At 32.7% G+C, this 11,424-nt stretch overlaps 1 protein-coding gene and 1 long non-coding RNA gene across 3 annotated transcripts; both read left to right on the top strand.

Moving 5' to 3' along the window:
- Window positions 1-4,920: 4,920 nt before the first annotated feature.
- LOC145047834 (uncharacterized) lies at window positions 4,921-6,858 on the top strand. Its single transcript, XR_013682474.1, has 3 exons — window positions 4,921-5,162; window positions 5,756-5,824; window positions 6,714-6,858. It is a non-coding gene; the product is annotated as an uncharacterized LOC145047834 (long non-coding RNA).
- Window positions 6,859-7,517: 659 nt separating this feature from the next.
- On the top strand, window positions 7,518-11,424 carry CSTF64 (cleavage stimulating factor 64). Of its 2 annotated transcripts, none has more exons than XM_078983034.1 (10): window positions 7,518-8,092; window positions 8,294-8,372; window positions 8,733-8,907; window positions 8,974-9,007; window positions 9,100-9,323; window positions 9,449-9,526; window positions 9,682-9,717; window positions 9,908-10,261; window positions 10,610-10,975; window positions 11,058-11,424. In XM_078983034.1, exons 1-10 carry the CDS (start codon window positions 8,062-8,064, stop codon window positions 11,199-11,201), a joined length of 1,521 nt encoding a protein of 506 aa, XP_078839160.1. In that variant the 5' UTR covers window positions 7,518-8,061; the 3' UTR covers window positions 11,202-11,424. The 2 variants fall into 2 exon arrangements, with proteins under 2 accessions (XP_078839160.1, XP_078839098.1); XM_078982972.1 differs by having other exon boundaries at window positions 7,519-8,092; window positions 9,902-10,261.

The following is an 11,424-nucleotide window of genomic DNA, read 5'->3' as shown; positions in this document are numbered from 1 at the left end:
GGTCAAGATCATTGTAGGCACACGTAATGATATGGAAAAGTTAACCTAAGATACGTAACGATCATCAATTTGATCAAGGGTTATCGACATTAAGTTTTTTATGTTGGTTATGGCGAATGAAGGGTGAAAGTTTTTCTTGTTGGATTTTTTAATTCATTAGGAAGTCATTTGGTCGTATGATGGAAGATAAGAGAGACAATAAGAGAAGAAAGATATCACTCGTTGGTGTGAAGAAGAATATGGGAGCGTTGCGAACCCTATGACTCATAATGAGAATAGCAAAGCCCCACAATTTTTTTCTCCATAACCAACATAAAAAACTTAGTTCCGATAACCCTTGATCAAACTGATGATCATTACATATGTTCGGTTGAACTTTTCTAGACCATTACATGTGTCTACAACATTCTTCACCACATCGATGATGTTATATGATAGAAAAATCATGTATGCAATCGTCAAGCAATGAATTTATAACACAATCTCTCTAGATTACTCCAACCCTCCATGAAGTTAGGAACATATTCCATGAAATTATGAACCCGAATGCAAGAAATCTTCCAAGATAACAAATATGTAAGAGTTTTAAACTGAAAAAATGTGAGGGCCAAATCAAAAAAAAATTGAAAATGTAAGGGCCAAATCAAAAAAATAAAAATTATAAGGGCTAAATCAAGAAATATAGAAATGATGTAAGGGGTTTTTCAATAATAAAAAATAAAATCAAGGTTTAATCCGGAAAAAACCCAATATATATAATTTTTTATGTGATTAACCATATTTTAAACTATTCAAATTCATATTTTAAAAACTAAACTCAATATAGAAAACATATTTTAACTGCAACTTTTTTTTTAATAAATGTCAAATCCCAAAACCATACTAAAAATTTTCATTTTTCAAAACTCTTTAATAACCCATAAACCATACAAAAACATTATTTCAAGAACATGGTCAAAATCAAAGTATCCTAAAATAATCAACCAACAAAATATCAATGATAATGTGCATAATCACGCCTTCGGCTTGTCCAAATCATCTGATGTATCTAAAACATGAAATCAAATGTAAGCTAAAGCTTGATGAGTTACCTCAAAATACCCCACACAATAAAACATATATAAATGTGCATGTTAGGTCCACAATCATCACACTGGATTACCCCCGTCCTACAATTATACGAATGGATTACCCCCAGCCTACAGTCATCAGACTAGATTACCCTTGGGTCGACAATCATCGGATTGGATTGTCCCCGACCTACAGTCATCGGACTGGATTGATCCGGGTTTGTTGGCTTACATCACAGAGTAGTAAAACCTCAACTCAACCACACTATGTCGACATATGAAACAAATAAGCATATAACCAATAAGTACATGTAATCATATAGATCTACCAATCTAACACATCACTATAACATAATAACATCCTATATACTAGAATACATAGCACAACCTAATGGGTCAACATTGATGCATTCGACCTATGAGTACAGTGAGGAAGACCTACCTTAAAGTCTAGAAGATAGTTGAACTGATCACCATTCCAAATATCTGTTCTACAGGTCACCTAAACATCAAATAGGGACCAAGCCTCAATCTACTACTCAAATTACACCATTTGACCTAAAGTTAAACTTGGTCAATTGTCAAAAGTCAAAAGTCAACATTAGTCAGGTTACGTGATGCGTAACAGCTAGGGTGAGCAAAAACCGAACCGCAAATCAAAAAAACTGAAAAAATTGCATTATCCGAAACCGAAAAACCGAAACCGAAATGAAAACCGATAGTGCGGTTTTTAGTTTCACAAAAACCGAAAATACTCGGTGCGGTGTGGTTTCTAGTCTCGCAAAAACCGCAAAAAACCGAACCGCACCGCATATATATATATATATATATATATATATATATATATATATATATATATATATAGATATTACGTGTTGATATTTATAAGAACCAAGAACTTATAACAATTAAAATTTCTATAAATGTAAATATCTATCTTATCTATCGGATGATGATTGTATATTTTTAATACATTCAGTGGTATTTACAATAACAAATTATGTTTATGACATTTTTTTAACATTTAAATATGAATATTACTAGTGATATAGTATTATTTTTATGAATACAGTAATTGATATTATCGTATGTACTTGTGAAACAAATATTATATTAAATTCGTATTAGAAACATGTTGAATGAATGGTTATGTAATTTGATTTCAAACAAGAGGTGATGATATATATGAGTTTATCTCCAATAAATGATTAACACTCCTCATCTGAATCAAAGTAACTCGTTTACTTGAGTTTAAGTAAAAAGGCAAAACGGGGGAAAAAAATCGCAAAAAAAACGAACCGCAAAAAACCGCAATAAAAAACCACAAAAACCGAACCGCATAAAACTGAACGGTGCGGTTTCTAAATTTCAAAAAACCAAAGTTGCGGTTTTCGGTTCGATTTTAACAAAAAACCGTACCATGCTCACCCCTAGTAACAGCTCTACGCTCTGCATAGAGCATCAAGTGGCTTTTACGGGACAAAACAAGGCTATGTGTTGCATAGTCATAATTACGCCATGCGTACAACACTGATAAACACTTTCCTCATTAAGTGTTTAATACGAAAATAACGAATAAATAAAATTGATCACAATCAATATGATAGTGTAGATATTTTATCAGACCTTTTTTTGTTTAATTTTGATCAAAATTTATTTATTTATTGAGTAAAATTATGTATAAATATGATAACATAAGTTTCCGACATCGAATTATTAAAAAGGTTTTTTTTGTTATTAAATTAGTTTTTGGGGTTTACTTAATATCTAGTTAGTTAGTATTTAAAGGGATTTGTTTAACATCTACCCTAATAAATAAGAATGATTTTGCTACATGTCTTCTTCTCATTTATTTTGACACATGTCATTTTATAGATTTTTTGAAAAATAATATAATATCCACTTGTCATTTTTATAGATTTTTTTATTTTTAGTTAAATTCCACCTATTAAATGTCATTTCATATTAATTAATTTTATTAATATATTAATTAATGTATATAATAACTTTCTATTTGTGAATTCCTCTTTCTATTAATATATTAATTAATGTATAATTAACTAATGTAGATATTATCTTTCATTTTTGAATTCATATTAAATAAGTTGATTAGTATAGATTAATTAAGATTAAATTACATAAATGGCCCATGTGATTTACCACAAGTCACAAACTCAGTTGTTACTTATTTTATTATGAACATAATCCTTGTGGATGTCAAAACTTACATGAATGATCTTTTTTTTGCTCACACCTTTTAATTTTGGACCTTTTAATAAACCCGTGTAATACACGGGTCACACACCTAATTTAAATTATTATAGGGCGAAGTGTCACAAGCCGTGCAAGCCGATTTGGGGTCCAAGACAAAAACAAAATAAGACCCTTCAAGATAAAGAAAATATTATATTTAGATAACTAGAATTAGTGTATGAAACATTTTTTTTTATATAATTTGTCTAAACTCACAGCCTTGCAAAATTTAGTTTTTTTTTTTTTTTTTTTTTTTTTTTTTTTTTTTTTTTTTGGTATTTTGTCACACTTCTTTGAACAAGGGTCCATAATTGTTAAAAGCGAAAACGGGAGGGAGTGGCAAGATTGTACATCTAAAGAGCTAATAGAAGAAATAGTAACTTACTTTGATTCAATTGTGTATTTTCAATTACTTCATCTTGGATTTTGATGAAATTGATCTTGATGTCCTTTTACCAAATGTAGGATTGTAACTACACAATTGTACAACAATTGAACATGAGAAACTTAATGTAGCCTATAGTCACTTGTTCTATCAAAATAGGGATTAATTTCATAAGTTGTATTTTAAATTTTTAAAACCTAAAATACTCATATGAATAAAGAAATGTTGATTTCATTCCAACATTTCATCGAACACTTCATATGCATGAAAAAGATTACAAAAAAAAAAAAAAAAAAAAAAAACTTGAATGGAATAGTTGGCTGCATTCCAACATTGCATCTAACACTTCATATGCATTGATTATTTTGGGGAAAAAACTTCACTAGAATAGTCGACTTCATCCCTTCTTGATTGAAATAGTTTTTAAACAATTAATGGCTTGGTAAAGATTGATGAATTCGGGAAAAAAGACCGCATATCATAGTCATTCTGGGATACCACATACACACCTAGAAATTAGAACTTCAAAATTAGATATCATACCTTTAGAATTAGAACTTCAAAATCAGAAATCGGGCGATTTAAAATAATAACTCAGTAGCTTCATTTATGCAATCTTGGAATGTCTCTCATTTTCTTTCTATTTGTAGGTCACTCTCACAGATGTGGACATTTTAGATTGGTAATAAGATTATGAAGTGATTAAATGTGTTTTTCTAACAACTGAAAAATCATTTCGGAAGAGTGTCTATTTTCATGCTAGTCATCGTCTATTTTCCCTCTATTTTCACCACTTCCATCATGTTCCACAACGAAGCATAAAAAAAAAATAATAATAAAATTTAGCTAGCTACGAGATTCGAACATGGACCCTTTTCATTAATTCAAAATTTCGAGTACCTCAACCATCTCAGCTAAAGTGCATTTGTTTGTCATGTTGCATATCGTATTTTATATAATCCAAAAGTATATATATAATTATTATAAATTTCAGGGGCCCCATCTAAAATTTAGCGAGGTCTGGGGCGTTTGCCCAGCTTGCCCTCTCTCTAAGGCCGACCCTTAAGTTTCATGAAGGGAAACAAAAATGCAAAAAATTTAAATAAAAATTATTAAAACTGAAATAAAATAAGTTGAGGGGGGTACTCTACCAATCCAGAAAGTATCATAAAATCATAGAGATAGAATACGGGTTTCGGGTAGAAAGACCAAAGTAGATTAAATATTTGATAATCAGATTTGCAATGATCCATACGCAGCTCAAGACCAACCGTATTCCGTATTCCTCACGCATAGCCCTCCATATAACGATCCCTAGTCGTACTCTATACGCATTCATCAGTGAGCCATACGCATAATAGACGTGAGGGAGGTCTTGATCAGGTAGCCTAGCTAGCTAGGGTTTTTGTAGATTATACGCGTCCTTGAAGCAGAAGACACCAAACACGACACTGGTAAGTCCCTTCGTTTCTAATTCCTAATTCGTTTTTCAATTGATGTTGCTGCCATGCATATGGATGAAAATCTCGAACAAGTACAGCATGTTCTTTCCAAGCTTCTCCCAAACTTTTCGTAGTCCTGTAAAATTTAATTCGTATCTGAATTCCATGTTTTTGGATTTTCAGAATAAAACCATGCTACTTGTTCTTTCTTCCCCAATCTATGTCACGAGAATTCTTGTTTAATTTGTTCATAAAACCTTGCTGCCCAAGTTATGTATATAGCCGGCCTCCTTGTAAGTGTCCTTAAAAAAACATGCTTGATTCCATTCATACAATTGTTGCTACCATTAATTCCAGCCATGAGAACCATATATGCTTGTCGAACTTAATTATACTAAATAATAGATTAAATAAAGTGTACGTGAAAGCAACCATTAGACCCTATTCACAATCCGTCCCTCTCTATTCGTGGGTTACAAACAGCCACGACAACATAATTATTCTTGAAACTAAAGCGATATAAGCTACACAAGATACTATTAACACCCTATAAAAGAGTTACATCGTAGCATTCATGAAACTAATAAGGTTGTTTTTGTGAATAGGGCTTTTCTTGATGAGCTAGAGAGATTACTAGACTTTTGTGTAGGTGAAAGGACATTGGAGAGGCTAAGGTGAGTACATATATTTTTTTTGAACACTATCCCCTATAAAAGTATAAAACTATTTTTTTTTTGTTATTATTTTTTATCTGTGTATCATGTTATTGTGCATGGCTTTTTATGTGATTTATATGGCATGGAATGTGTTAAAGAACATATTAATGATGTACGATACTATACTACTTACTATACTACATATATGTGATTAAATGTGATCTTACATGGCTTTCAAAGTTGTTAAAGGGATTTAAACTTGCCAAAGGGTTAAGTGTTTTACAATATTAAAGGATTTTTACCGAAGTTTTTACACAACATTTCAAAGGGTTTAAAGTGGGAAACGGGTGTGAGATGACTATGAGAGGCCCAAGCTTACGTGTAAGGGGCTAAATATTCGAAGTAGCTAGACTGCCTTGACATTTTTGAATGTCGTTGCCTAGTGCCACAATCAGACTAGCTCTTTATGAGTGGAAAATATCGACTTGTGCTTTGTACTTGTCCCAGATATCAATTTGTGATTTTCACATGTTCTAATGTTAGCAACTTATGTTACTCACTTATCCTTGTGTTATTCGAAGCGATCGACTTGTGTTTACACTTGTCTTAATGTTATTGACTCGTGCTTCACACTTGTCCTAGTGATACAAGAGGTCTAGGGGATTAAGGTTACATTTATTTGTGTACATGTGTGTAGTTTAATTCTTTTGGCTATTATATGAATTTAAACGTGTTAAGGTGTTTCAGTGGTGGTATATATGGTTTATATGAAAATATATGTGATAAAGTGTTAAAGATGTATACGTGATTTTAATAAATTTTAAAGTGTTTTAAATTCTAAGAAGTCTAATCTTATTAGTGTCCTTGGATTTTCTAGTATGACATGTTACTTTCATGTGTGTTTCAGGTAATGATTTAAAGGTGACACTTTAAATAAAGAAGCTTGAGAGTTTTGGAGATTTCAAGGCTTAAACTTTTAGCATTTAGCATTGTATTCTATTTGCTATTCGTTTATGTTTTATTTATGGTTTGATATGTGAGTTGAATTATATTGAGTTTTGATAATCATTTATTATGAAAATATAATGAGAATCTAGGAAATTCCGTTTTTGAATAAAAAGAATTTGTTAAAAATTTGAGCATACATTGATTTTAAAAACAATCAAATATTAAATTATCCGAGGAAGGAAAGTGAAGTGGAAGAATTAAGGGTGGACATTTGGACCTCCGGATCGGACATGAACCTGATAAGCCTCGTTATGTTTGGTTTAAGGTCCATCAATTTTTGCAAAACACGTTAGGTCTGGTCTAGTCAGATGCTCACTTTACGTCCAAGAACTGGAAGCTGGATGTGGACCTGATAAGTCATAACAAGTCCGGTCCAAGGCCCACAAATCTTATTAAAACCGATATGATCCAATAGCCGGTTCGGTCCGATCTGATCCGATTCGGTCCAACTCACCCCAGGAAAAAATAAAATGTTAGTGTAAGTTTTTTAATAAAAAACAAAATTAGATAAAAATAAGTCATTTCAAAAGAGTATTTAACTTTTATTTACAAGGGAGTTAGCCAAAATAATAATAATAATAATAATAATTTTGAAACATAAAGGCTCCCGATGTAAAAAATTATATGAACCAAAGGTAAAAAAACATAAGTTCATCCAATTTACAGAGCTTCTATTTATTTTGTGAGGACCTGAGAAATAAGGTTTTGTTTGTAAATGTTCTTTCCTTGAACAAATAGATCGTCAGCTACTCTTGCATAAAGATTTCCCCCAATCTGACGTCCAACAGATCCTTCCCTGAATAATAATAGAATTCCATTTTCACATTCTCCTTTTCCTTCTCACTCTGTAATTCTTGGGATATTTGCTGTAACTGTCAATCATATCATCATTATTACTTTCCTTTTCTAAATCCCATTTTCTCAGTACAACATACGGATTTTAGGGTTCAATTTTGTAGAATCCCAGAATACCTCATACTCCCAATTATACAATCAGAAACGAAAACCCCTTCATTTTTCTACTTTGTAGATTCCCCTTTTCTTATTTATTGATATTTTTTAAGGAATCAGTCGGAGAAGCGTGAACGAACTTGTCTTGGCGGTAGTCGTGGTTTGATTGAAAGCTAAGTGGAGAAACTTTTTTATGGGTTTACTGAATAAATTAGTGAAGAAATTGGAGAGTTTACGATGCTAAGGAAGAATAAGAGGGAGCTTAACCCTATCTTCAACTTCATTTGTTAATTTTGATGGCCAATTCTCAACATCGCTGCGTTTTTGGTTCGTTATCTCCTTCTATATTTCTACATTTTCGTAACCAGGGGTTTGAGATTGAACCAAATTATAGGAAAAATATGCAGAAAATCTAAAAACCCTAACGCGTTCAATACAGTAGTAGAGTTTATTTTCATTGTCTATGGTTCATTGGAAGTTTGTATTCAATTTAACACTTATATCATTATATGACGTGTTTGTTTGCAGTTGGAAACATACCATACGATGCAACTGAAGAACAACTTAGAGAAATTTGTGAGGAGGTTGGCCCTGTTGTATCATTCAGGTTCGTCAATTCATCTTTTCCACAAAGTACTCTTTTTTATTTTATTTTTCCGTTTAAATGCTGCTTGCTGCCTGCTTTAATTTGAAAATTTTATGGCTAATCATAGTAAATAATGGATACATGAGTTTGAGTGTTTCTCATTACTAAGCTCTTGAGTAATATGCAAAAAGTGTGGTTTATGAATGTTGTAACACAATTTGATTGCTTCATGTACTCCTAGCATTGCATAACAATAAGATTCTTTTAATTATTCTACTAGATATCAAACCATCTAACTTCTATTCTAGGATTTGGCTTAAATGCATATCAGTATCCTCTGGTATAAAAGTGTAAATTCTCTATCTTCTTTTAACTTGTCAGATTAGTTGTGGATAGAGAAACTGGTAAACCCAAAGGTTATGGGTTTTGTGAATACCAAGATGAAGAAACAGCTCTAAGTGCTAGACGAAATCTTCATGGTTATGATATCAATGGCAGACAATTAAGAGTTGATTTTGCTGAAAATGACAAAAATAACGAAAGAAGCAAAGAACAGGTAAATTAAATGATTTGAATATAGTCATTGACATTGTCTCATTGATGATTTAATTTTTTTTTACAGGGTCGTGGTGGACCTGGAATGGCTACAAATACAGGTAAAGATTTAGCTTGAGCTGATTACTTTTGTAATAGTATGGGATAATCAATGTAATATCTTTTGAAATAATGTTTGTATTTTGTAACATAGCTCCTCAAAAACAAATTGGAGGTCCAGCTGGACATGGAGATCCTGGTGTTCACCAGAGTTTTGGTGTACAAGATGCAATGGCTGCTGCAATTGTGATGGCGGGAGCTCTTGGAGGTGGTCAAAATGGCATCCGGAGTCAACCCATACCAGGAACAGACCCTTTGACTCTTCATCTTGCTAAAATGTCCAACACCCAGTTGACTGAGGTTTTGACTGAAGTCAAGGTATGCAGAAATCATGTGCTTTTTTTTTTTTTTTTTTTTTTTTTTTTTTTTTTTATGGTCTTAAGTTTGTTTTTTGTAATGAACTTGAAATAATGTGATTGTTGTAATGTTGATAACACAAACAGGCATTGGCCACCCAAAACAAGGAACAAGCACGCCAACTGTTTCTTGCAAATCCACAATTGTCAAAAGCGGTTTTGCAGGTTATATTTTGACCCTAAACTTTAATATTCATCTCATGATACTATATTAGAAGTGCAAACATCTTTCCACTAAAAGTCTTTATCTCCACCTTATTATTTAAATTTTAAAGTAACGTAACACTTTTTAAACATCTTTCCTAATGTTTTGATTGCAGGCTCATATAATGCTGAAGACAGTTCCTCCCCAATTGGTATGCATTTACTTCCTTCAAACTTGGAAGAACGTTGTAAAAAAATCATGCAAACTTTTGAGAAGTGTTATAAAGCCATGTCAAAATTTTTATGTGTTTCTTGGTGAAAATTACTGATTACTCATATAATAATTAATATATTAAGAAAAAGTAGATGGTTAATGGTTTTGTTTGTATGATGTAGTTACAGATGGCGGGGATTGGTCGGCAAGTTCCTGGTCCAGTGGCTCAACAATCTGGAGCACAGCCTCTTTCTGGGCTGCTGCCACCTCTTGCTCAAAACAAGATGCCACTTGGGTTCATAATGCCTCAAGCTCAAAGTCAAAGTCAAAGTCAATTATCACATTCATCTGTTCCTACTCACTATGCCACATCATCTGTTCCCTTACAGCCCCCTCCCCGGTTTCAGACCCCTCCATTATTGGGAGGAGTACAATCAGTGTCTGGAACACTTCAGTCGTTGCACCCACAACAACCTTCTATTTCTATACCCACACCCACACCCACACCCACTCATTCATTATTACAAGATAATGTCTTTAAGGTGCTAATTTACACTTTACTCTTGCAAATATGTAGCTATTGGAATCATGTGCCTCATAGAATAGTTTGTTTATGGTTTTGTTTTTAGGGTAAAATGAGCAAAACCTACTTTAGTTGATTTGTTTATTATACATTTCTTCGTATTACAACATTGTACTTTGAAAAGTCTACCAAATTATAACAATGTCATCTAGATTCAAAGCAGTTTTCATTGCTATAACTAGGTAGAGTTTTCAAAGTAGTAATATGATAGGAAAAATAAAAATATAAGTAGAATGCTATAATTGGGTCAAAGTAGGATGCCTATTTTAATTAAACTAAAAATTGATGGTTTTGGATGTGTTTACAGCCCAGCTCCTCAATCGGGCATTCTATTCTTAATAATGGAGACAAGGATCATCATCATCATCCTCATCATCATGTATTGCCTTTGCATCATAACCTCCCAACTGGTGGTGGTTGGGGGGGGCATAATAATCATCCAATTCCAAACAGTAACACTGCTTCAAAGTTACAAGAAAATGGACATGGACATGGACGCTTTATGAATGACAAGAGCGATCAAATTAATCATCAACCTACAAAATTATTGAAAATGGAGGATGGAAAAGCTGCCCCTTTCTCACCTACACCTACTCCTACTCCTACTCCACATATAAATCAAAACCACTTCTCAAAACCAGGGCCCATAGATTCCCAGAAGCAGAAACTTGAGGTATTTATTTATTTATATTTAAAAAAAAAAAAAAAAAATTGGTGTGTATGATTAATGGATTGTCTGAATGGGTTGGGTGCAGGTTCTTCCCTCTGGCTCGGAATCGGAATTATTGGAACAAGTGATGAATCTGACAGCAGAGCAGTTAAGCTCTTTGCCCCCAGAACAACAGCAGCAAGTCATTCAGCTTCAGCAGATGCTTATTAGACAAAAGTCAACTTATTAATCAAACAAATCCAAATCCAAACCCATTTCATTGCTCTTCTCTTTCCAAATCTGCAAATACACACATCACAGATGTAGACCAGACCAGCAGCTGCAAAACTTTATAAACAGATTGCAAATCATTATCTGTTGCTTGCTCTTTTATTTATGTAAAAATTTTGTAGCCTGGAATTTCAAATCATATATCTCTAATTCTCTTTATTGTATTGTTAAACTATTTCACA

Source organism: Lactuca saligna, chromosome 1 (assembly GCF_052625555.1).
Source record: "Lactuca saligna cultivar CGN05327 chromosome 1, ASM5262555v1, whole genome shotgun sequence".
Taxonomy (NCBI): Eukaryota; Viridiplantae; Streptophyta; class Magnoliopsida; order Asterales; family Asteraceae; genus Lactuca; species Lactuca saligna.
This window is presented reverse-complemented; position numbering and strand designations above follow the sequence as displayed.

Coding starts and splice junctions, on each gene's coding strand:
- CSTF64 (XM_078982972.1), top strand. CDS start 8,062: ATGGCCAATTCTCAACATCGCTGCGTTTTTG. Junction 8,093..8,293: donor TCAACATCGCTGCGTTTTTG/GTTCGTTATCTC, acceptor GTTTGTTTGCAG/TTGGAAACATACCATACGAT. Junction 10,262..10,609: donor TACAAGATAATGTCTTTAAG/GTGCTAATTTAC, acceptor ATGTGTTTACAG/CCCAGCTCCTCAATCGGGCA.